This window comes from Tiliqua scincoides, chromosome 6, assembly GCF_035046505.1.
Source record: "Tiliqua scincoides isolate rTilSci1 chromosome 6, rTilSci1.hap2, whole genome shotgun sequence".
In the NCBI taxonomy this organism is placed as follows: domain Eukaryota; kingdom Metazoa; phylum Chordata; class Lepidosauria; order Squamata; family Scincidae; genus Tiliqua; species Tiliqua scincoides.
The window spans coordinates 70964287-70988750 of record NC_089826.1 but is presented as its reverse complement, the minus strand read 5'-3'; the positions used below and the strand labels follow the sequence as shown (position 1 = coordinate 70988750).

The 24464-nt window shown below is 40.2% G+C and overlaps 1 protein-coding gene across 1 annotated transcript; it reads left to right on the top strand.

The window, feature by feature from the left end:
• The first annotated feature begins 2815 nt into the window (after positions 1-2815).
• On the top strand, positions 2816-23043 carry NSUN7 (NOP2/Sun RNA methyltransferase family member 7). Its single transcript, XM_066632167.1, has 11 exons — positions 2816-3128; positions 7154-7212; positions 9601-9731; positions 10929-11081; positions 11922-12105; positions 12572-12782; positions 13938-14081; positions 14901-15002; positions 15810-15927; positions 20430-20553; positions 22396-23043. Exons 1-11 carry the CDS (start codon positions 2816-2818, stop codon positions 23041-23043), a joined length of 2187 nt encoding a protein of 728 aa, XP_066488264.1.
• Positions 23044-24464: the final 1421 nt, after the last annotated feature.

Sequence of the window (24464 nt, the reverse complement as noted above, 5' to 3'; positions counted from 1 at the left end):
GTTTTGAGAGAGATCGTTCACCTTGCATTATTTCTTGTTTGTAGTGGACTGTTTGCAACTCCCATGGTCACTAAAAGTATGTTTCTCTTTGAGGAAAAAGCATTGTAATACTAGGGGATTGTTTAGATTGTATAGAAAAACATTGTTAGAAATTCTTCTAAAGGTTGCGCACACACATTGAGTGTTTCTTGTATGGACATCCTTTCTGATCAAGGAATTTTATGTATGCTGCCTTGTGAGAATGAGCACATGCGTTTTATCATATGTATGTATTACAGAACCTATTATCAATTGGGGCCTTTCTGCACTTTGAGTGCGTAATGGTGTATACATGAAACATATGCTAGTTGTTAAATCCAAAAATGATATCCATGTAGAAATTTGATATGTGTTAAGCAGCCTTTATTGTGGCTTCTGAAATATATTGTAATTCTGCTGCAAGCTGAGAGGGTTTCCTACAGTTATCCTATTCTTGGGTATCTTTTTACCACCTGCCACTTGCTTTTTAAAAAGATTGTGGCCTCTTGTTGTAAGCTGCTAGTACACTTTGATCTGGGATGTTGATGAGGAAATGGTTTTTTGTTACCCTCTACTTGTCGCCAACAACATAAGTGAGTAGCTGGGAAAGGCATCTGAGAGCACGTGTATCTGAAGGCAGCAGACTTGCTTGTGAAGCAAATCTTTCTCTGTCGCATCTTCCTTCCCTTCCACCTTTAAATGATAAATCTTGGTCTTATAGATCAGGGGTCTCTAAACCTTTTGGCCAAAGGGCTGCATCAAATATCTGGCACAGTGTTGAGGGCCGGAAAAAAATTAAATATAAAATTTAAATTTAAATAAATACATTAGAGATGAAACTTAAATGAATGAGATGAAACTTAATGAATAAAGGAATGTCAAATGCTCAAATGTCCAGGACTTCTCCAAGCACGAACACAGCCCAAGAAATAAAGCACACACTTAAATGGACCCCCATTCCCCCACCCCACAAGCACAACTCTGGTAGTGTTTGGTCAACAGGGCCAGAGGCTCTCAGGTGATCAGAGGCTGGCCATGGGCCAGATAGAGGCACTTCGTGGGCTGCATTTGGCCCCTGGGCTGGGGTTTGGAGACCCCTGTTGTAGATCAACACAGCTGAACAGGACTGGATACTAGTTCACTGTGACACAGCTGCATCAACATCTCATGTGAATGTCTCACCCTGCTGTGCAGCCTTTTGTTCAGGTGTTTTGGTGGTGACTATCATGTTGCAAATGCTACAGGTGTATATTCTGTGTTGGTCACAAAGTCTTTAGGGCTGTTTGCTGCATTGTTTCCAGTCATGCTACCATTGCCTCTTTATCAATGTTGATTCTGCTGAATACAGCTGTTTTGTAGTAATAGTATTGTGGATTAGCTCAAGTTGCAAGCTGTGGTGTTACACAACTTGGCAGTTCTTATATTTAAGCATGTGCAGATATGTGCTACCACAGTTGCTCATTGAATAAAGTTGCTGAAGAGCTCTGTGTTAGCAAATTCCAGTAATTGTGTGTGCACTTGTGCTTGCATATTTGTCACTAGATTCACTTAGAAGTTGGACCTGTGCAGGATTTTTCCTATTATGCATGCTGACTTGAATCTATACTAGATAACTATTTCTCAAATGGTTTAAACATGTAGTGCTCTTCTAAACTTTTAATTGCCAACACCATTTCCAGCCCACTGCTAACTTGGAGCATTCAGAGTTCCTCTGCTGGTATCTATACCTGGAGACCCTTAAGGACCAGCTGCACTGGGCTGTAATAGCAGTAATCACATAGAATTATTACTAGGCCTCAGTGCCAACTGAGCTGCCCCCCACCTTCCTCCTTTATAGGAGGATAGGAGACGGGCGCCCTAGAGAGGCTGGGCATTGGGATATTTTGAGCCCCCCCAATTGCTTGCAAATTGTAAACTGGAGACCTAGATACAATGTGGGACTCCATTTTTTCTACTGTTGGCTATCTTTTAATACAGTGGTTCCCAACCTTTGGGAGACCACAGACCACCATGCCTGCACTTGGGTCCATTGCAAACCACCAAGTGTGCAGGAAGAGGTGGTGATGGCACATTGATGTTAATGTGCTGTTGCCGATAGCTCCTGAATTGGCCCGATTTCAGGCTAATAGGAACTAAGGGAAAGCAGAAGTGCCCACACAAAGCCAACGAAGCGAGGAGCACATGACACTCTGCTCACCTGCCAGTTGTCCGGACCAACCGGTTTGCGGACCACTTCCTGTGGTCCATAGACCACGGGTTTGGAACAGCTATTTTAAAAGAAGTGGGTATAGATATTTATGTTTTGTTGGAAGGGAGGAGTATGAAGGACAGTAAGTAAAATTGATTCTGGATGTACATGCATTTGTGTTCCTTTTGGCCTTTTATTCGAAGATTAAGCAAACTTTACATGATGGTGAGGGAAAAGCCCAGAATAAAGCCGTGGCTGATATAAAGATAAACAGAATAAAGATAAACAAAAGATAAGCTTCAGAAGGATAGCTACCTGTCATATCTGGTTAATGTAGAATTTTCTTTAATGTTCTCTGCGTCTTTTTTAAGAAGCAGATTATATTTTTCAGATATGGTGTATATGATATAAAACAATGCTATAAAATTCTACTAAGATGTACTTTTTTCTGCTGGCTATTACTACTGAACAAAATCTTGTTTAAATAAATAGAAAAATAACATAAGCTAATTTCAACAAATGCATTTTCTAACAAATACCTATCCTAATCCATGTTTCCACAGAGATCGAAAGAGTCTGATTTTTTTTGCCTTGTTATACATTGAAACAATGCCGATTCTAAGAAGTAACTTGATATCTTCAAACGATGATATAGCAAGTGAAACTTCAAGCCTCCAGGAAATGACTTTTTCAAATGGAGTAGCACCTGCTGAAAAAAGTTCAACAAATCTAACGGTAAAGAATGGCTATCGGGACTCCATCTACTTAAATGCAGCCAACATTTTTCAGGGCATTCATAATGAAAAGCCTCAAGATAAAATTTTAGTAAAATATGGGGATGGGCCACTGCCAGTTCTTCCAGATTTTAAAGATGAACAGTTCCAGCGTTTATCCTATGAACTTGCTTTCAGTGCTCTAAAATGTAAGTAGAAATTGTCTTTATCTCTACCCCTAATGTAAAATAAAATGTATTAAAATGTGCACCTGTGTGTTTACAGTGATGTTGTGTAGCTGGTCTAAACAACATAAAGATTGGGTGTTTAAGAAAATAACTACCCTGTAGCATATTTCAGATCTCTTTTGTATATTGCTTGGTTGGTAGTACATATGACGAGACCTTATTGTGTTTAGTTGTTAGGCACTATGACAGTGTCGGTGGCTTCTCTCTTTCTGCAAAAGCAACTGAAGGAGAATAGTGGGTCATATTTGCAAGCCCTCAGCTGAGGACTTCCTGGGGTCAGCTGCTCACTAGAACTAGATCCTGCCCTTTGGAGCTGCATGTGTCCCATCCTTTCCTTAAAAGACCAGTAGCCTTCAAGGCTATCGGGAAATGGAAGAAGTTACATATGCAACCTTCATACAGCCTATGATGCTTTGGTCTTGGCTTCCTTCAGCTACCTGTGCTGCCATTACCTGTGTAAGCTAAGGGCTTACAGCAAAAATAGGATGACATTTTGACACTTGCCTGGGAGCCATTGCTACTCATACCAGGTGAGGTGGGTGATAATTTTATAACCCTAACGCAATCTGTTTGTACCTTTTATCCTCTGGTCTCTTGTTATCTGGTGTGCTCCCTGGGGCATTTGGTGGGCCTCTGTGAGATACAGGAAGCTGGACTAGATGGGCCTATGGCCTGATCCAGTGGGGATGTTCTTATGTTCTCTGTACTTCTCTTTCAACCTCTGTCTGGTCCACACATTCGTCTCCACTATTCTCCAACATCCATTTGCAAACACATATATGTGGTGTGTTTGCAATTCAGACATTTCTGGGCTTTACTTAATAGGAGCACTTCAGCTGTGTCACAAACCTTCTGGTTCTGTGTCTCTCAAAACAATTGTATAGTTTAATTCACAGTACTGTATCAAACACACCTTTAGTCTTATTTTGTAGTAGACATTCCATGTCCAATGAGAAAAGTGACTAGTCCTTGCTCATCTGTCAAATTGAGGTATGGGGGCATTTATACAACCCCCTTGAAAGATGTGAAAGGTAATTGAGGAAAATAAAGCTACAAATAAAGCTCCAGGCCAGGGGTGTCAAACTTGTTTCATACAGAGGGTCGAAGTTAGTATTCATGCTGCCTGCTGAAGTGATATCATGAAGCAGATGATGGCTGGAAATAAGAACTTTGATCTCGCATAGAAACTCATTAGCTGCACATGACAGAAGAGAAAATTTGCAAATCATGCTCATATTTTCAAGGTATGAGAGAGCCCAATTATAACAGGGCTGGATAAATTGCTTCCACGGGCCACATTTGGCCTGTGGGCTTTGACACCCCTGCTCCAAGCCATTGACAATATAAACTATACACATTATGCAAACCAGTACACTTTCTTGCTTTGCATACGTTAATTAGGAACTTTTCCTAGTATGTGCATTGATTGGAACATTCTCTGTTATATGGCCTATGTTTCCTGACTAATTTGAAAGGGAACCCAATGATTACACCTCTGGTAAAATGACATTTCTCTTTATCAACAAGCATACGTGTGTGTAAATTCTTTTATTTCCCAGAAGGTCAAGCATTGGTGAAAGGTACACAAACTACTGAGGCACTGTGGGATTTCAATAGGAAACAAAGGTTGGAGTGAATGGGTTACTCTGGCAACCTGCTGAACTGAGAGAAGTATGTCTGAATCAGCAGGCAAAAGTGAAAGGAGGCTGTCGGACTCCATGGGAATCACCTGAAATATGGCAATACTGGTGTGTTTTATTCAGGTAGGAATGAGAAAACATTCCTGGCCTGCAGTGATAAGACTAATTAAAGGGTGAAATAGAATACAAAGTGCTGCCTAAATAGAAAAAAAATCAATGCAGATCCTTATCACAGGTGCTTCATGAATCCAAAAATTGTAAAACAGTTCTATAGTTGCTTGGGCCTTATTTTTGGTAAATGATAAACAAAACACTTTGAAAGGCAAGAAGACAATACTGCTCTTCAAAAGTGTCTCAGATAAGATGTATGAACAAGTCCAGGAATCCTTTGGTGGCTTGAGTTTCAGAACAAGCAGGCTAATATATCGCTGTCTTGTGTTCTTTATTCCTGCCATTGGACACACTACTTTTGATGCCTGATGGGTATGTTCCATGATATTAAGTAACTTTCTTCTTTTGAGACTGATGCCTTAAGGACCTGTATACATCAGAACTAATTTCTTCCTTACAAATTGACTCTTCATATTTATCCACTTTTGTAAAGAAGGCAAGAGATGATCTTTCACTGCAGTAACAGAAGTTGATGTGCACCACTTGCCTTCGCAGGTTGTGGTACTGAAGCTTAGTAAGCCACAAAAGAAGAGGGAAAAGTTTCTCCAAACTTGTTAGTCTTCTAGAATTTTTATATTGCATATGGAATATGCTTTTTAACACTTGCGTAGGAGGAAGAATCTGGGCAGGTGCAGATTCTGTAATAGGAGAAGCCTCACCTGCTGAAATCTTTCTAATTAATGACTACCTGATCCATGTTTGATTGGGCACCCTAATATGGGAAAGATCAGATGTGGCAGTCGCTATGTGTGTCTTTCTCCCAGTCCCATACATAAAGCTTGTGCATTTACTGATGTGTCTGTGAAGAACATGATTGGGTGGGGAGGGTCCGGTGAACTACCTTATGCTCTTTCTGTTTGGACTGATTCAGCAGCTAACTTCAAGACCACAGACAAATGACATGCATTGGAAAGCTTGAAAATCTGTGACTGTGGTCTTTTGGTCCAGACTCAGTTAAGAAATATTTAAAATACTTTGAATTGATAGCATTAGTTTGGGGAGTCAGGTCCTTTGATGCTGACAATGGCTGCATGATGGCTTTTGGACTTGCAATCTGACTGCTGGATTTACTGAGAAATCCATAGCTTTTCTGGTTTAAGGGCCAAATCCTGCACAATTTTCCAGCACCAGTGCAGCCCTGCCAATGGGGCTTGCGCTGCATCCTGAGGTGAGGGGGCAATTATGAGGGCCTCCTCCGGCTAAGGGATTCTTTGTTTCCTTTCCTCAAGGCTGCATTGCGGCTGCACTGGCACTGGAAAGTTGAATAGGGTTGGGTCCTAAAACTTCTAATACATCCAATTTTCTGAGCTTGGTGTTGTGAGAGTTGGCACACCGTAAAAATGCTTAAAGCTATGTGCACTGAAGAACTTAAACTGCCCCTTTGGAAAAGTTTTAAAAATTAGACATACTTCTAGCATATCTTATGGCAAGCTCATAAATTGCCATGATGCATACCTACTGCTTACTCATTATGCTTTAAACAGTACGCTGTTAAATACCATGAGTCCAGTATGTATTGTGATTAAATAACCAGTTTATTAAATGTCTTAACTAAATCTTGGTAGTTGATGGCAGCTGTGCATTTTTACTTTCTTGTAATGAAGTTGCTAGTTCTATATGCCATTAGAGAACATGCAGGAGATTCTGGACCTCTTATGTAGAGCTTAAAACCCATTGGCTGTGAGATTAGATCCTGCTTTTAATTCATAAACCTTTACTTTCAGAACTTGTGTTAAAATGTTTAACCCAGGGGTGTCAAACATAAGGCCTGGGAACTGGATGTGGCCTGCGGAAGCTTTTTATCTGGCCCTTAGGCTCTCAGCTGCTGAGCAGTGCTGAGGTGTTACTGCTGAAAGAGCAGCCCACATGAAAATTGGGCTCTCCCATATCTTGAAAGATAATCAAGATTTGTGTGTTTTCTCTTCTGTCATTTGCAACTAATGAATTCCTAAGTGAGAAACAGTGGTGCATATTTTTGGTTATGACCAGTTTAATGACATCACTTCTTGCCTAATGACATCACTTCCGGCCTTCAGAAGGCATCATGAATGCTATTCGGCCCTCTGTATGAAATGAGTTTGACACCCCTGGTTTAACCAGATTAATCTGGTTAATCTGTGCAAAGATTGCGAACTCTATAGTCTTAACAGCTTTCTACTGCATTTTTTTCCATAGATCAAGATGTTCTTGAAAATATATTGCTAGACAGCGGCATTTACCCAATACAGTCAATTGTGAGTAATCTTTTTTTAAAGAGCATTTACTGCTTTTGTTCAGTGGTCTATTACATTGTTGTACTGTGCTAGCCTAAATGGCAAGGTAAATGTCTTCAGTATTATATAAATTTTACATATCCTTCTAGGTATTGTTGCACTATGTTATCTAATAATATTAGGTGAAATACATTGATGGGTGTACTATACAGTTAAGTGGTTTATTAACAGGATTTATATACTGCATTTCAACAAAAAGTTCACAGAGCTGTTAACAGAGTAAATCAAATAACTAACGGCTCCCTGTCCGAAAAGGGCTCACACTCTAAGACAGCCATTTTCAACCACTGTGCTGTGGTACACTGGTGTGCTGTGAATGGTCTGCAGGTGTGCCACGGGAGTTTGGGGGAGTGTCATTTATTAGTAGGGCCGGTGGGAGATGCGAGTCCCCACCAAAAGCATGGTGTGCCCTGTTAATTGTCAAAAAACGGATGGTGTGCCTTGACAATTTTAGTACCTTGTCAGTGTGCTTTGAGATGAAAAAGGTTGAAAATCTCTGCTCTAAAACAATGTAAAAGAACACCAGCAGACAGCCGGTGTAAAAGTCACTACTTTGTGAGGAGGGCCAGTTACTCTCCCCCTACTAAATAAGAGGAACACCCACTTGAAAAAGTGCTTCTTACCCAGTTAGCAGGAGTAAATAAGAACATAAGAACAGCCCCACAAATAACAAACTATAGTTATATGACAAGCTATAATGGGGAAGAGTTCATGTTGCTTATCTGCAGGTCAGCATTGAAAAGGTGGTCTGTGTTCATTGATAAATGGGTTGCATCTTGTGTGTTTTATTTATGTGTACAGGGAACTCTCAGATGATGCAAGGGTCATTCCTGAAAATTTTTATTTATTTATTTATTTATTTATTTATAATAACACCTTTCCCATGCCAAAGCAAACGTGCAAGGCGGCTTACAATGGTTCGTATATTAAAAAACATGTAACTGAAAACTGCTTTTCTCATAGGAAACAATGAGATTGGTATGGGTTGGGGAAAAGTCAGCACTCACATTGATGACTGGCAATTATGGAGGGAGGCTACTACTGGGAGTGGGACAGTGAGCCCTCTTATGACATCTAACTTACCTGGTGGTGTCACAATGTATATACAATGCAAAACTACCATGGCTAGAGTTACAAGAAGTCTCTTGGCCCCAGCAGTTGATTAATAGCAGTTGATCAATCCATTTGCTTTCTAGCCTGTAACTGTGGGAAGCTTACCTCATGCATATTCACAAATCATTCAGAAAACAATCATATGTTGTTGGTTGGCTGTTTAAGACTGTCGCCCTCTTGGCAATCTCATCAAGTTGGCTGATTCATCTTCTCCAATCATGCCCTGTTGCCTCAGTAGCAAAGTCTCTCACTGAAAAATGTGCTATTTCAAGTATGAGCTCTTGTAAATGATACTTCCAGTTTTAATTTTTGAATTACGCTATTTCAAAAAAGTGCATATTAAAACCATGTGAATTGAGAGCTACCAGTATTAGCTGCTTTACCACATGTAGAAATTTTGACTCTGCTCATGAATAACTTCTGTTTTCCCCTACTCTGTATTTACTGTGTAGTACTAGCTGAGTCTAAATGTTTTAGCTGTGCTGTATAGCTATGCTGTATACTCTGGCAACTTCTGAATCCTACATAAGCCTTTGATCCTTCCCCCATGGCTTTGCTCCCAACAACTATCTTCCTGTTCTCATTTCCGAATACGTTCCTACATGTGATTTCTACTTGTCTACCTCCACTACCCTTGGTTGCTTTAGGGTTTTATGCGCTCGCATTCTCCACATTTCTCCATTGCATCTTATGCCTGGAATCACCTCTATAATGCTGTCTCACTTCCTTTAAATCCCTCCTCAAAACCCTTTTTTCTGGGAAACCTTTCACCTGGCCCCTTTGTCTCTACACTACACTGTAACTAAACCAAAGTAAGTGCACCTGAAATGATGATTTATTCTTCCCTTTGCCTTTGTTTCCATTAGAATTTAAGCCTTCAGGACAGGGTATGGCTGTATGTAAAGTGCCCTGTACAAAGAAGGTGTTACAATGCAGCTAGCTGTCTTTCCAAATCTGTTCCCTGTTGAGAACTAGTGGATCTAAAATGGAGGAGATGGCTTTAATTTTTTTAAAACACTTTAAACATTTTGAAGAAAAGATTCAAAAAGCCATTTGTCATGTTTGACTCTTTGAATCATGGACAAGAAGTCAAAGTAAAACTATTTATAACTGAACTATTTTATTTAAACTTGCATATGGTTCTCTTGTCAGTTTGAAGGTAGATTGAACATACGGCAATTCTTTCTTTAATGTTAATTTTTCCCCTTTTTATATTGTGGCACTATCTTCCTGCAGCCAGATGACTTGACAAGTCTAGTCGTTGTGATGCTTTATGATCTCCAAGACCGGAAATTTGAACCTCGGTTTAATACGGATGATGAAGAACCAATTGTAGAAGTCCAGGAAATTGAGAATTATCTATACAGGTATACAAGGAAAAAAAATGCTCTTCATATAACCAATTGATACGTAACTGTTGGATGTGAAATCATGTGACTGGGTTCATAAATAGATTAAGTTAATTTTGCTGATTTTTAAAGTTTAGAACAATGGAATGTTTTTCTGGAGGTTGGAAATGTGATAACTGTTCTTTTGAACATTGTCTTTCATTCAAGTATAAAAGGAAAGGACAGAATCCACTGATTCAGTGTTCCCCACCCATCCTTGCATATGCCTCTGCATGCAATGGTTTGAGAGGTATACTTCTTTCCTGTAGCAGCCTTTGATGGGAATTGCTCTGAAGGGCCCATACGTCTGGCCTTTAAGGAGGTTGTTGGAAGGGGAGAACAGAAAAGCCTTAATGCAAGAAGAACGTTGTGAATTTGAATCCTGAGCAGAGTGAAAATGTAGACATTTAATACATCATTTAATGTGTCCAAAAGTCATGGCGCACAGAAATTGTTTGAACTTTTATAGGAATATTGGAGAACATGTAGGAATAGGACTATGTAAGTAACTTGTGTGATGCGTGGGAGATGAGAAATCCATGGTTCAAATCTTATCTCAGCCATGAATTGATTGGATGGTCTTGCACAAGCCAGTACGTGCTCAACGTTGGCTTTCCATTGGCAATTGAAAATGATGATGCAGTCATACCTTGCATGTCTGATGTAAAAATCATTGAGGAAATTCCTGGAACTACTGAACAGGACTTGCATGTGAAGCTCTTCTACGTATTTAAGAGTAAGAATGCCATACATTTATATAGAATGTGCAGTAAATGACTTTGTACTTAAACTCTGCTGTGAAAAGGCCTCTGATGCAACCAAGAAATTGCGAGTGGGGCTTTTAATTATAATTGCTCTATCATGTAATCCCACTGCTGGCTGATAAGGGGTGTTACTATTGCTATAGTAAGAAGATGGGGGATTGGGAATAAGAATAGGCCCTCAGTTTGGCTGTACTTGTTGTAAGAGGCGACTTAACAGCCACTGGGTAGATGGGACTTGTTAGCCTGGGAAGGCAGCTCATCTGAGAGAAGGAAAACTCTTATCCCAAACCTCCGCTGCCTTGTGGCTACATCCAGTTATGGAAAAGGCTTCAGGAGTCAACCTCGAGGCAAAATCCGAAGATGAAATAATAAAACTTCTTTCTTGAAAGACTTACGTGCCTTTTCATTACAGTTTTAAGACTAAACTGGCTGCTGCTTTAGCAAGATGTCGAATCAAGCATGATGCTCTGTCTATAGAGCATATTCTGCCAGAAACAATACGGAGACAAGAACAAAGGGCTTCTGCATTGCCCTTGTATGCCTGGGTAAACACTCTTAAAATAAGGTGAGGCTAAAAGCTCGTTTGTGTGTGTGTGTGTGTGTGTGTGTGTGTGTGTGTGTGTGCGCGCGCGTGTGTTTTTTAAAACTTTTTCTTTTATTCTTCCAGAGTTGCAATGTTTTATTCCAGTGTACACTTATACTGTAAATGGGTTGTGCACTTTTTCCTCAAATACTGAATTTGTTGTGTTAGGATGCTTAATTTAGTAGGTGGAACGATTGGCTAGTACTCTTGAACTTTCCCACAAATGCAAAGAATGGCGTCCTTTTTTCCCTTGAATACTAATGTGATTTCAGGGTGCTTTCCCCAAGTGTAGGTGCTTAATGTGCAGCTTCTGAAGATGCCACTGCCACCAAATGTCGTGTGCTGCCTACTTTTGGAGTCAGCCTCAAAGAGGTTGTTGCTCTGGATGGTACTTGGTCTTACAGTAAAGATCAGTCTTCAGGTGCAGCAGCCAGCTGATGCTCTGGGAACTGTCTCTTCTTTCCAGTGAGTCACCTGGGAAGAGAAAGAACTGTAGTTTCAGACTGTACAGAGGCCTGTGTAAACAGCTCCATGAAGGTTGTTTCCCGTTGCATCCCTTTGCATAGCATATTAACATTATTCATATGGTGCATCTTAAAATCATGCATTAGCAGTTCTAAGGTGAGGAAACCTGATTGGTCAGGAAATGTGTGAAAATGTGTACCAAGGCAATGAATAATGACAAAGAGCAGAATAAATTAAATGTAATGGAAATGCTACAAGGGGAGCAATTTTGAACTCTTTGTTTTTCAATTACAAATACAGAGGATGATGATTTCTTAAATTTAATATTCAGTTCTCCTTATTGTGTTTGTGCAACAGCCTTGAAGAAGTTCACAATTCTTTGCAGAAGGAAGGGTTCTCTAGAGTGGAATCGGTGTCAGATTTTGATGGTTATTCATATTGCCTGGATACACACTGTGAAGATGTACTTATTTTTCCTAGCATTTTTAAGGAACAGCTACTTACTTTGGAACTGTTCACTAATTACAAGCTTTCATTGCAGGTGAGTTAATGAATATGTGAAACAGATGTTCTAATCAGAATCTTATTTCCAAATGAGATTAAATTAGGACTGGGTTAAGGGGGGGGGTATTTCATAAAGGGCAGATACAAGTAAGAGAGGGTGGTTTTGCACTTGTCTCATCAATGTCTGGAACACTGTTTTGCACTTTCAGTGGCAAATATTGTTCTAATTGAGAAAACATAGCGGTTTTCCGGCAGTTCATTTTCCTAGGTTTGGCTGAAGACTAATCACACTTCATAGTTGATTTGCAAATGTTTCTCATTTGGTTGAATTTGCCAGAATGATGTGGGGCAGCCTTTGCAAAACCAGTTTCATCAGGAAACATGCTCAAGCAAGAACATGGATATTGGTGGTCTGGGGTGCTAATCCTGTTGAAAAGAACAAGCTTTACTAGTGTTGTAGTTTGAAGGTTAACACTTTATTCAGTGTTCTTGTTTATCCTTAGGATCACTCCCGGAATCTGGCTGTACATTCTGTGAAGGCCTTGTTAAATATGGATGATGATGTATTAGTAGCACACATGGGATCATGGCTCACTCTGGCACATATGTCAGTATTGATGAATCAGGACACTTCTAAAGTGTTTGTATGTGGAGTAAAGTCTGTGGCAAAGGAAACAGAATTGAAGGATTTGTTTGCAAAGATGGAATGTAAAAGTGAGCATGTGGAACATTTTATATTCAGTATATAAGAATATCTCAGAGACTATATAGTTATACAGTACTAGATATTGACCAGTGCATTTGAACACTTCTAAATTACTGTAGATGCTCACCTATAAGGCAAAAACTTTCTGCCAGTAAATCAAGCTTAGATCACCTCCTTGCCTTAACTGCGAGGTCACTCAGGATTCAGGGCTGTTCTGTCAGCAGAAATAATGACAGGGCAATCAGTCTCCATGGTGAAGAGGCTGCAAGCTGCAGCTAAAATTAACCTTTTCGCTCCTCCTGAAGGGAAAAAAAGCCAGCCAGGGCTCAAGGCTTCCATTTAAATCAAGCAAGCCTCATTCTCTTTAGCAGACTCTTCTACAGCCATTTTGCATATGTTTGGCAGAGGTCTGGTGTTTAAAACACCAGGATGTAATCCTCACTTCCATCTGGAACAAAGTCCTAGGCTACAATTCAGTGCACCATTGCTTAAGTATACCCCTGGAAAGAAATGAGGTCTACTTCTGAGTAAATAGGATTGCAACTATGTGTAGCTGCACTTGCTCACAGCAAGCTGCACTTGCTCACTTGCTGCTTGTTTGTCCATGGTGCACACTCCAATATATATGGTGCACACTCCCAAAATATGTACAAGAATAAGTTATATGTACAGCCTCTAGCTTAACACACCAGGCACCTTAAATAAGGATTTGATTAATGGTTCTACTGATATGTTGTTTACAGTGCACTTACTCTGATAGTGTTTACCAGAAAGGTTGTGAAGAGCAGAATTCAAAAAGTTAATGAATAAAAATTCTTATTCTTTACTATGTTTTTTAGTAGAGACTGTAGAGACTTGGGTAACGATTACTCGTAGGTTATTTTTCAGGATCTGGTTATTTTTCAGGATCTGGTAAAATCAGACAAAACTATAGTCAGACACCCCCCCTAAGTTTAACCCTCTGACTTATCTGTGATAGAATATTCCATGATTTTTGGCTCAGAACCTGCCCTTGACTTATCAGTGATCGACTTATAATCGTGTGATCGTGTCTCTGGTGCCTGCTTCTGATATTTTCTCTGTATGTGTCAAATGACTTCAGTTGACTTATTGGTTCTAAATTGTCCTAACTTCTAGATTTCATTGTTTGTTTTCCCCCTGAGATATTGAGATGCTACGTGAGGATTTTACAAACCTTGAACCAACTGATCACAGGTTCCAGAAAGCTAAAGTTATTTTGCTGCTGCCTCGATGTTCAGGCCTTGGTGTTAGCAACCCAATAGAATTTATTCTAAAAGAGCATGAAGGTAATTCTTATTATTACCTTTATAACCTGACTTTTAAGATTGAAATAAAATAGAATGTTTCATTTCTGCTCAGCCAGCTTGTGTTTTATGCATAATCTGATGAGAAAATCCAGTCTCTGTGGATTCTGTTATAGGCTTGTTACATACCTTTTTTAGACAGATTCCTTAGGACAGGGATCTGTTCTCTTCTGTTTTGTAAAATGCTAGGCATGTTGATAGTCTTATGTAAATAGTCCCTGGTAAATAATATGATGGCAGTTATATGGAGAGAAAAGCTAAATGGAAGGATAAAGTGTAGATTAGCAAAGAGCAGTCTAACCAGGAACCACTTGCTCTCCTCTGCAGAGGACTTGTATTCCATAATGTACTGTTGATTGTGATTTCTAGGAAGAAAAAAATTGCCAGCAGGCACGCTCGCTTAGTAAGTAGTTCTTAGAGCTGAGGTGATATGCCCCACCCACCACCAATTTGCAGGTGGTGGTGTAGGACATTTCAATGATGGAGGAGGGTAAAAGGGGGGCCTAAATGGTGGTAACACTGCTCTTGTAGCCACCATTCCCCCCCCCCCATAAATCTTTTAGAAATGACACTGTGTTAATGTGTAGCATTGTCCTCGGGGGGGGGGGGGAACATGGTAGTCACCAGAGGAACATTACTGCTGCTGGTACTAGGACAAATGCCACAAAACCTGTGGTTTTAAAAAGGTGAAGCTGTAGAATTGTTTTGGCATAGCCTTTGTGTGCTTGCTCCAAATTTTCAGCCAAAAATTATCCTTGGAGAACTTTTTTTTGTTTCTGATTGTATTCTTTCTGTGTGTAGATGCAGAATTACTTAGAGACCTCTCTCAAGGATCTGTAGCAGAAGATAAACTCAGTTCTCTTGCTCAACAGCAACTTAAAGAATTAACATGTGCAATGCAGTGTAAGTTTGTCTAACTTCTAAAATCTAGACTGTAATGCTACTGCTTTGTGTAATTCTAAACTGTTAGCATCTCCCATTGTATAGTAAACCTCCAGGATAGTGGTTCCCAAATTTTTTTCAACTGGTGGGTCTCTTGACCGCAGCTCCCCATTAGGGCTCATTGACCGCAGCTCATTATAAAGGGCAGTGGGTTTTTCACGAGGATTCCCCAATTCCCCTGGCTGGTTTCCATAGTTCCCTGGGAAGCTACAGCTCATAGTTTGGAAACCACTGCTCTAGGAGGATGGAAGTTCCCTTCTCCTGGACTATGCCCTGAAGTTTAAAAAAGAATGTTTGGGTATGTAATATAAACTTAGTACTATTACACAGCTAAATTTACTTCTGTAAGTACCTCTGTATATATTTAAGTGATATTAAGTGATATTTGGCCTATCTATGAGTAAGCCCTCTGTGGAGAGGTGGGGCTAATTTCCACTGAACATTTAGAGAAATAAGTCTACTACAGGTACTGACAAGGACTGGTATTGGAGTGGAAAATGCAGTACTTCACCAAGAAGAAAAGGGTCAGAGTGCATGGGTTTCATGGCAGTGTGGACTTTTACTGGAACATATAAACTGGTCCAGTGTGCAGTTCTGGTGGTCAAGTGGTAGGCTGGTCGAGAATGTTCATCCAGTTTGTGCAGTTATAGTAGCTTTTAATTTTTTTAGCATCAGTAAGTGGGTCATGATTTAAATTAATAATTCAAGTATGTTTTTGAACAAGCAATTAACAGTTCATCCAAAAGACCTTATTTTGAATTCTTATAGTTAGTAAAGTGCAAGGCATTGTCTACGGCACCTGTTCAGTTTACCCAGAAGAAAATGAAGTGGTTGTGAAGAACGCACTAGCATCTGGAGCGGAAGGCCCAAAGGCCCAGCCTTATAAGTAAGGAATGGCTTTAATTAGTTTGTATCAATTAATGTTTACCTGTCATTAGCCTGACCATTCTGACCCAGAAGTGAAGAAAAGGCTTAAGCTTAAATGCAGAATCCTCCTTGGCAGTATAGTTCAATGAACAAAACAAGTTACTTTTCTACTCATTAAATCAGTTTAGGTCTCCCTTGCATAAGGTTTGGGAAGGCATTCTTAAGGCTAAAACAGAAAAAGCAAATGTGTTGCTGGAGAAAGTTGGGTTTTTTCTTCAGCATGAGAGACCATCCAGAAACATAAACTCTTTGGCTGCTGATTATTTCACATGTAGGCCATTGTATGCATGATTACTCAGGAGTAAGTACAGGTGGCCCATGTTACCTGTGGATTCAGAACCCTTGGATGTCTTCATCTACTGTGGGGAAGGACCCACTTGCACCCTCTGAGGGTGACCAGAGCAGTGGTCATGTTGCCTTTGGAGGCGTTCTGAAACCCAAAGAGGTGCACACGTCTGCTTGTGGCCTCTGAGGGCCTCAGAAAGCCGCCTGGAGCAATTTAGAGTGAACTACCAGAAGTTCCCTTTAAAATGCTCTGGGCTTCAATGAAACCCGCAGAGGCCACAGGCAGGCACGTGCAGCCTCTTCAGGCTTTAGAACATCTCCAGAGGCAACTAACCCACTGCTCTGGCTACTCTTGGAGGCATAAAGGGCCCCTGAAATCCACTGATTTTGGTATCCATGGGGTTCCAGGAACGGATAACGTCCCTGCGGGTTCTCTGCAGATAATGTCGGTCAGCTGTACAATTGTATTTGTTGTGGCCAACTTACAAGAAGGAGACATAGGATCGCGTCTTAAGTGGAAGCTACTAAGTGGAACCTGCCACTGCAGACAAGATACTGAGTACAGCTGGGTATTGGAAGAAGTGTGGCTGTACCCCTTTTTTTCTTGTTTATAATAGACAAATGAAGATGTCATTGTAAAACATGATGGTCTGTAATTGGGATTTGGCTTTGTTCAGGGGTATACCACTTTATGTAGTTCTGAAACATTACCAAGTTTGTTTTAGAAATACATTTAATATTTCATCTACTCCTCTGCTATTAATTAACAGTATTATTAATTAACAGTATTTATATACCGCTTTTCAACTAAAAGTTCACAAAGCGGTTTACAGAGAAAAATCAAATAACTAAATGGTTCCCTGTCCCAAAAGGGCTCACAATCTAAAAAGATGCAAAAGAATACCAGCAGACAGCCACTAGAACAGACACTGCTGGGGTGAGGTGGGCCAGTTACTCTCCCCCTGCTAAAAAAAAGAGGAGCACCCACTTGAAAAAGTGCCTCTTACCCAATTAGCAGGGGTTATTGATCTGAAACTTTACTAATCTGAAATGTTCTTTGGTTTTTCACACACACACCATGCCTGTAACCTGGAAGCAGCATTCATGTTTTGTTCTTTCAAACTCCTGGGCTTCTTAACATTTAGGAGAATCCTATCTAGCCAGTGAGATTACTATTTTTAGCTTAACTTGTTTTGTTTTCTCATATTAAGTTGAATGTAGTGGGATAGTTATAGGCAATTGAACTATTTCAGTATATGCATTTGCATTTCAGTTTCAAACTGCTGTTTTTATATGCGTACCTAACTTGTCCTTAAATATAGAAAATCTGTATGAGTAGGAAGTTTGATTATACGATGCATGTTTACAAAGAAAAGGATCATATCATTTTCAATTAACTCAGTCCCAGAAATGAATCCTGCATGGTTTGGCTGACAGTACTGGTGTTGTACCAGGACTACCTGATCCATTGTTTTGGTAGAAGAATCCAAAGTGACAGCATAAATCGATGCTTTAAATAAACAGTTATGTGGCAGTTTTACTTGACTTGTAGGTAAGACTGAATGGGTTTTTTGCTGCTGGTTTTTTCCTGTAGGTCATATCAGTTTTGATTTCCCAATTAGTACTGAATCTGTGTGAAAATCGTTAAAAGCAGTATCTTGGCTCCATACTTCTCTGCTTTGCCCTGTGTGAACCCTACTATGCTGACCCTGAGTCCTCTGATCAGCCTGCTATATAAGGCCGACTGAAGTTGGCCGACTTGCACTGGACTTGCAGTGTGAATAAACTATGAGGACTGAAGCACTGAATGAAGTGGCGCATAATACCAAGTATTGGGCAAGAAAAGTGTTTGGCAAACTCTTTAGTCTGAGAGATGAAAAGCTTGGAAGAACAGCTGCCCAACATTTTGAAAAGTTGATATTGGTTTCATGCCTGTGACAAAACAACCTAGCTCTTCACCATGTTCCATCCATCCATCTGACGGCCTATGGCAGAGGCCTTCAAACTGCACCCCAAGTTCCACCAGAATAATCGTTCTACGTGTGGTGGCGGCAAAGCCTTATCTTTCTCTGTGCTGGATCATTGTAGAGCCTTGTACTGGGCAGCTGCTTCCACTGCATATTGCCCCAGAAGGCTCTGTGCCCCAATTTCCTGAGGAAGAAGTTCCCCAGTGTGAGTCTCTGCAACGATCTGATGTGAAGGAAGGTGGCAGTGGGATGGAGCGGTAAGGCTTCGCCATCACCTCACCCACAATGATCACTCTGGGGCACTAGATCCAGCCCAGGGACCAGAGTTTGGAGATTGCTGATCTAGGGAGGAGAAATTGATCATAAACTTCATGATGGTGATGAGGAAAGCTGTCATGAAGTGGTTGCTATGCAATAAAAGAAAATTTGTCAGGTGACCAGTTGGACTAAAGATTTGCAGGGTATCCACTGTCTGTGGCTTTTGTAGGATCTGTATGCTGTAAATTAATAGCTTAGCATTATCCGAAGCTAAACTATATAGTATGAATTCTGATCTGCTTTGATAAGAGGCCTGCATGCTGAACATGTAGAATGTCTTGCTGTGCACATTGTTCTATTAAAAGTTTAATAGAACATTTTGAGCAATTGAAAAGGAACATGTCTGTGTTGATTAAACTTCGTACAGCTCTATCATCAGGAAGAATATAAAACTCCTATTAAGTTCTGGAGATTCAAATTAACTTTTAACTGGAGAAAGAAAATTGAGATATGTTGATCTTTTGGATTATCCCATTTCATTGGCCTGATTGGGACCTGCTGTCATCTGACCTCCTCCTCTCTGAGAACTGTCCATCTGTAGCTGTTCCCCTGGGCTGCAGCAGAGAGAGAGAGATAGTCAGGTCCCTTTTACCAACACTTCCAGTGGTTGAAGCAGAGATCAGTGTGATGTAATTTTGTTTTGTAAGCTGCTTTGAGAGAGTGCTATTTCAAAAGGCAGGGTGAAAGTAGTCTAAAACTTCTACTGAATTTTGTAGGGAACTGTTGTCTAGTGTAAAGTTCTTGTGTAGTTGGCTGTGCAGAAACTGCATGAGCTGAGTAGTAATGAAATACATGAGATTGCGGTGTGATTCTCTGTGTGCATTTGGAACTTGTTCCAAAGCTTATATGTATTAAAGCATGTATTATTCATGAGCTCTCATTACCTTGTAAAATACTTGGCTAGGAGTTCTTTGCCAGATGCTCTTTTTCACCCAGAGAGCTGCTTGTATAAGTTGCTCGAATTCTAAGCGTTTGTACTCTGAAGGGAATGCTGTGGGGAAAAAATGCACAACATCATGGTATCCAGCCCCTCATTAGAGGACAGTGACGATGTTGATTCTCAGAGTGCAAATATGTTTAACTTGATGGGTATGAGGACAAACCCCATTAAAAAAATAACGGACAATGATCTTTCTCCTGGGTTGTTTTTATTTCTGTGTTTATACATTGCTTTGGGCACTCTGGTATAAAAATGATTTATACATTTAATAAAGTAAATGCAGTTGCAGATTTGAGGTGAGGTGTCAGCAAGCCTGCTTTATTGTCAGTATAGGTACTTTATTAAATGTGAATTCAGTATAATTCAGGAGAAATGTCTAATCCTGCACTTTTCTTTATCTGTACAGGTAGTGCCTTGGTATACACTGATTTGACTCTCCACTGATACCAGGGTCCACATTTAAATACCTTGTAACAAGGGGAAAAAAAGCACTAAAATCCAATTTCTTACCTTCAATGCTGTTAAACTGCACTGGTAGCAAGCTTCTTGGGGTTAAAGACCCACTTTGGGGTCTTTGGCTCCTTCATTCCCACCCCAAAATGCATCAATATAGATGGTATTCTGCATTTAGCCTCTAGAAGGGGTGAATAATGGAATCTAATGGAATAAAATAATTCCATTAGGAGCAAGAAACCTAGTAGTGGGTCTTTAAAGCTATTTTTCCACTGATTTGGTATCCAGTGATTTTTTTTAACCAACTGGGGGTTCTGGAATGGAACCCTTAGTGGATAACTAGGCACAACCTGTAATTGGCTGTTTAGTTACAAGGAGCCCAATAACATTATAATGTTTACTGTCTATCCAGAGACTGTGTGTGTATATTGCCTAAGGAATTTTAAGATGCAGGTATAAATAAAATAACTTCAGTATTAATGTTGATGTCCACTCTAGGCTTTGTCCACCTGTTCTTCCTTTGTGTTGCAAATCAGAAATAAGTGCTTCTGCAACAAACCTTTTCACACTGGAGCCCTCAGATGTTTCTAATGGCTGTTTTATAGCTATTTTAGCTCGAGAGGTAAGTGCTAGTACAAAAAACCCAAACTGTGTTGACACCAATAAAATGAAGCAGTTTGATCTTTTGCTATGAAGTTGTATGAATCTGTTTACTCTCTTGTAATAGTTTGCTGTGCTGTAATTAAACATTGTAGGCAAGAGGTGTCTTAAATGCTACATTGAATAATTAAACAAAACTGGTAGCTCTGTACAGCAAGTATCACTGATGTTGTTTGCTTCTGAGCACCGAAGGTGGTATTGCTGAACAGTGCAAGCTCTTCTAGTCAACCTTATTTGGAAAGGGGGGCTTTGCTTGACCATTTCCCTGTCACTGTGACTTGGGGTGAAATGACCCAAGATTTGTTGTTGGATTTGGAAGCTATCAGCACAATCACCTTGGTTTTTTCTGTGCATCTTTTAAACACAGTTTATTGCTGAAATGCCTTGGTACCGGAAGGCACATTTTGTGGAAAATGCTAGTCCATGCAACCAGTGGAGCCACACTTGTGCTAAAAGGTTCCTTCCCCCCCCCCAACTCCTGTTTCTAAGGATAGGGCAATCCTCCAGAATTATTTGCAGTATTAATTGGAGGTGGGGCAGCAGAATGCTTTCTGCTCATGTAAGGTGCTCTTGGGATCCAAGCCAACAATTCCAGTTTTGGTAACTGTCTTTACAGATGCTGGGTATAGCACTCTAGAAAAAGCTAGATGTATACATAGCTATAGTTATGCTGTGAATAAGGCTAGTGCTGAAAAAGTAGGAAGAGGTAAGGAACTTCCAGTAAATTTATTCATACCTTTATCGTGGGTGTAAAATATTCTTTACAGTCTTGTGGGGCTCTCAGAGCTAAGTTACTGCTTAAACAGGAGTAAAGATGAGTTGTTCAAGTTCACCAAACAATTCTGTATCTGAAATGAGATCTGGACAGGATTTCTATCATCATATATTTTATAATAAAGCATGTTAGACTTTCAGATGAGATTAATCCTTTTTCTTTTTTGTCAGTAAATCTGGAGTACAGTGATGCTAGAATCATCAAGGCAAAGGGCCAGTGCCCTTAGGAGTAGGCTTAATCAGTGCAGTCTGGAGAATTGTGCGGCTAACAGTGGTTCCCAAACTGTGAGCTGCAGCTCCCTGGGGAAGTGCTGAAAGCAGCCAGTGGAGCTATGGAATTGTCCCTTGAAGCACACCTTCCTGCTCATGTTGTTTTACTTTAATTGGTGCAGTGGTTACCAATAAAGGCATCTTCACAATGGTGAATTGCTGTAAAGTGGGTGGAGAGGGAGATGAGAGACTGACACTCTGATTTCTTTTGGCACTTGGAACCTGACACTTGCTGCCTTCGGTCAGTGTCTAGCACAGCAAATGAACACACCTAGCTTCCTTCAATCCAATTATTTTCACGGAGAAAAATGGAAGTGCTACAGAGGTCAGGCTTATCTCGCATCCAAAAAAATAATGTAATGGGGAATCACAGCCAGTTGCCAGTAGGTTAATGGACCCATGGGTCAAGTTTGGGAACCACTGTGATACATTAGAGGAGCAGCTCTTCTAAAATGTAGAAGAGACTAACTACATTATCCTATCCAACTTTCCAGTGCCGTTGTAGCTGCAGTGCAACCCTGAAATAAGGAAAAATTTGTTCCCTTACCTTGAGAACACCTTTGTGACTGCCCTCCCCCAGAATGCACCTTGTTGGCACAGCTGTATCGGTGCTGGAAAATTGGCTAGGATTGGGCCGTACTGAGTCACTAAACTTGCTCAAGGAAAATGCCATTTTTTCCCCCGTGTATGATGCATAACACTGGCCACTGTTTCAACTCTGTGATTTGATTATGCTAATGTACATTCTTTTAACTTATAGCGAGATCCATCTGAGTCTGTGTCAGTGAAAGATGTTTTAGCTCGTGCTGCAGCAAAAGGGTTGCTGGAAGGTATTGATCTAGCAAAGCCATCTAAGAGAGAGGAGAAGAAGAAAAAGAAACAAAAAGTAACTCAGCCAAAGACTGCTACTAAAGAGGCAGTGATACAATCCAGGATTCAGGAGTTCCTGGATCGAGAAACAAAACCTAACAATAGTGTTTCAGACTCTGCAGTGTCTACCGTAATTGCCAGTACCTCTCAAACTCTGAAGCAGACAAATAGTTCCATTCACCTCAAGAAAACAAACAAGCCTCTCTCCAACTCATCCCTACCTGTTATGCCAAAGAACATTCCCACTGTACCCTCCTTTCAAAAGGTGTTTGAAAGACAGCGTAACATTAAGAAACCAAAAGCAGAAGACAAAATGATCTTGAAACCTGTTGAAATCGTCCTGCCTCCGGTAATGATGCCATACTTCAACCCACAAGGGAACAGGTCTCAAATTTCTGCTAATCATTATTATTATCGCTGGGTTGGAACAAAAGGTGGAACATACGACTTGCTTAGCCCTTCATCATCCAAAAAACTGATTAAGTCAAAAGAAACCTCATCGTCTTCTACAACTAAGCATCCTCGTCCATGGCTCTGAAGACCGCCTTGTGTCACTACTTATCATAATTCTTTCAGAATTTGAAACTTGCATTCTTCTAATGGTTTTTTAAAGCTCCACCTATAGAGGATCATTTGGGCACCAAGTATAGATCTGTGTAGGAACTGCTTTTAGGCGGCCATTAAGATGCATATCCCTTTCCATGGCTATTGTCAAAATAGCAGATGGGGTGATCTGTAGAAAGGCATCTATTATGTAATTATTACAATCCAGCTTCTGTAAACTTTGAATGTCAAAATGCATAAACTAATATGCACACTTGGATTATGCATATTGTTAGGAGTCCGTAAAAAAAACTTATATGGGTAATAGCTTAAAATACAGAAGAGGCAAGTTTTGACCAAGTCTACTTGCAGATATGAAATGTTAAGGCTAGTATTACAATGGTAATAAAAAGCCAGGGTTTCTATATCCTTGGGAATGTTGAATAACTTACTGTTTGTTTTTCTTTCTGATATTGGTTCCAGTGATCTTTCAGAACTTCAGCCTGTTTAATTATCACATGTTTTCTTTCAAAAGGACAGAAATTTTTGAAAGCAACTTGTGACAGTTTTGGCTTTAAGAATAGAACATCACAACCTCCACGAAAAAGGTTAAGAAGTATGGACAAGACCATGTTCTGGCTTTCTTTGTATGGCAGCATAATTACTGGATGGTTTCACTCTGCTACTGCTAGACATTGAACTTCACTAGTAAGTCAGTATAAATGCAGGTTATTATGCAGCCTAGCTCAATGGAAGCAAAACCTATTAAACAAGTCCTGATCAATGCATTTTTTAGGGTAGTCTGTTTTTTCTCCCCTTCCCACATTCAATATCTGTTGAAACTGAGAGTTGTCCAGGTGCACTTGCAGCATACAAGTATTAGTGTATGAAGTAGCCCTGTCAGTTGGGCCATGTAAAAACATGGTCCTATATTTCCATCATAGGACTGTATCCTTCTATAATGGTCAAAGGATTTGCATAAATCAGCAAATTTGGTAAATGTGTGTCCAAGAGCCACACTTGTTTGAGATAGCTTGGAATGTTTCATTTGACAATATTGCCCTTCAGATATGGATGGAGTATGGGATCAATTTGAATACTTTGTCCTCCACTTCCTCTTTGCACACTTGTGGAGCACACCACCAAATGTAGTAGTAACAACATGTGTGGAAGAGTAGTTCAGGCAAACGGTCACCCCACACAATTAAGTGAAAAAGCCCTACCATGCAAGTAAGTGGGTGGATTGCATGCTTACTTCACAAAGCATGTTCAGTATTGTCCAAAACAGCCCACAGTGGAAACAAAGTGACCTATCCTGCTGCACTGTGTGAAACAGCTATTTTTTTATGGATTCTGCTTTAATATATGCCAAGGGGTTGGGGCAGACATGGATTATATTTGGGTGTGGGCCATGCT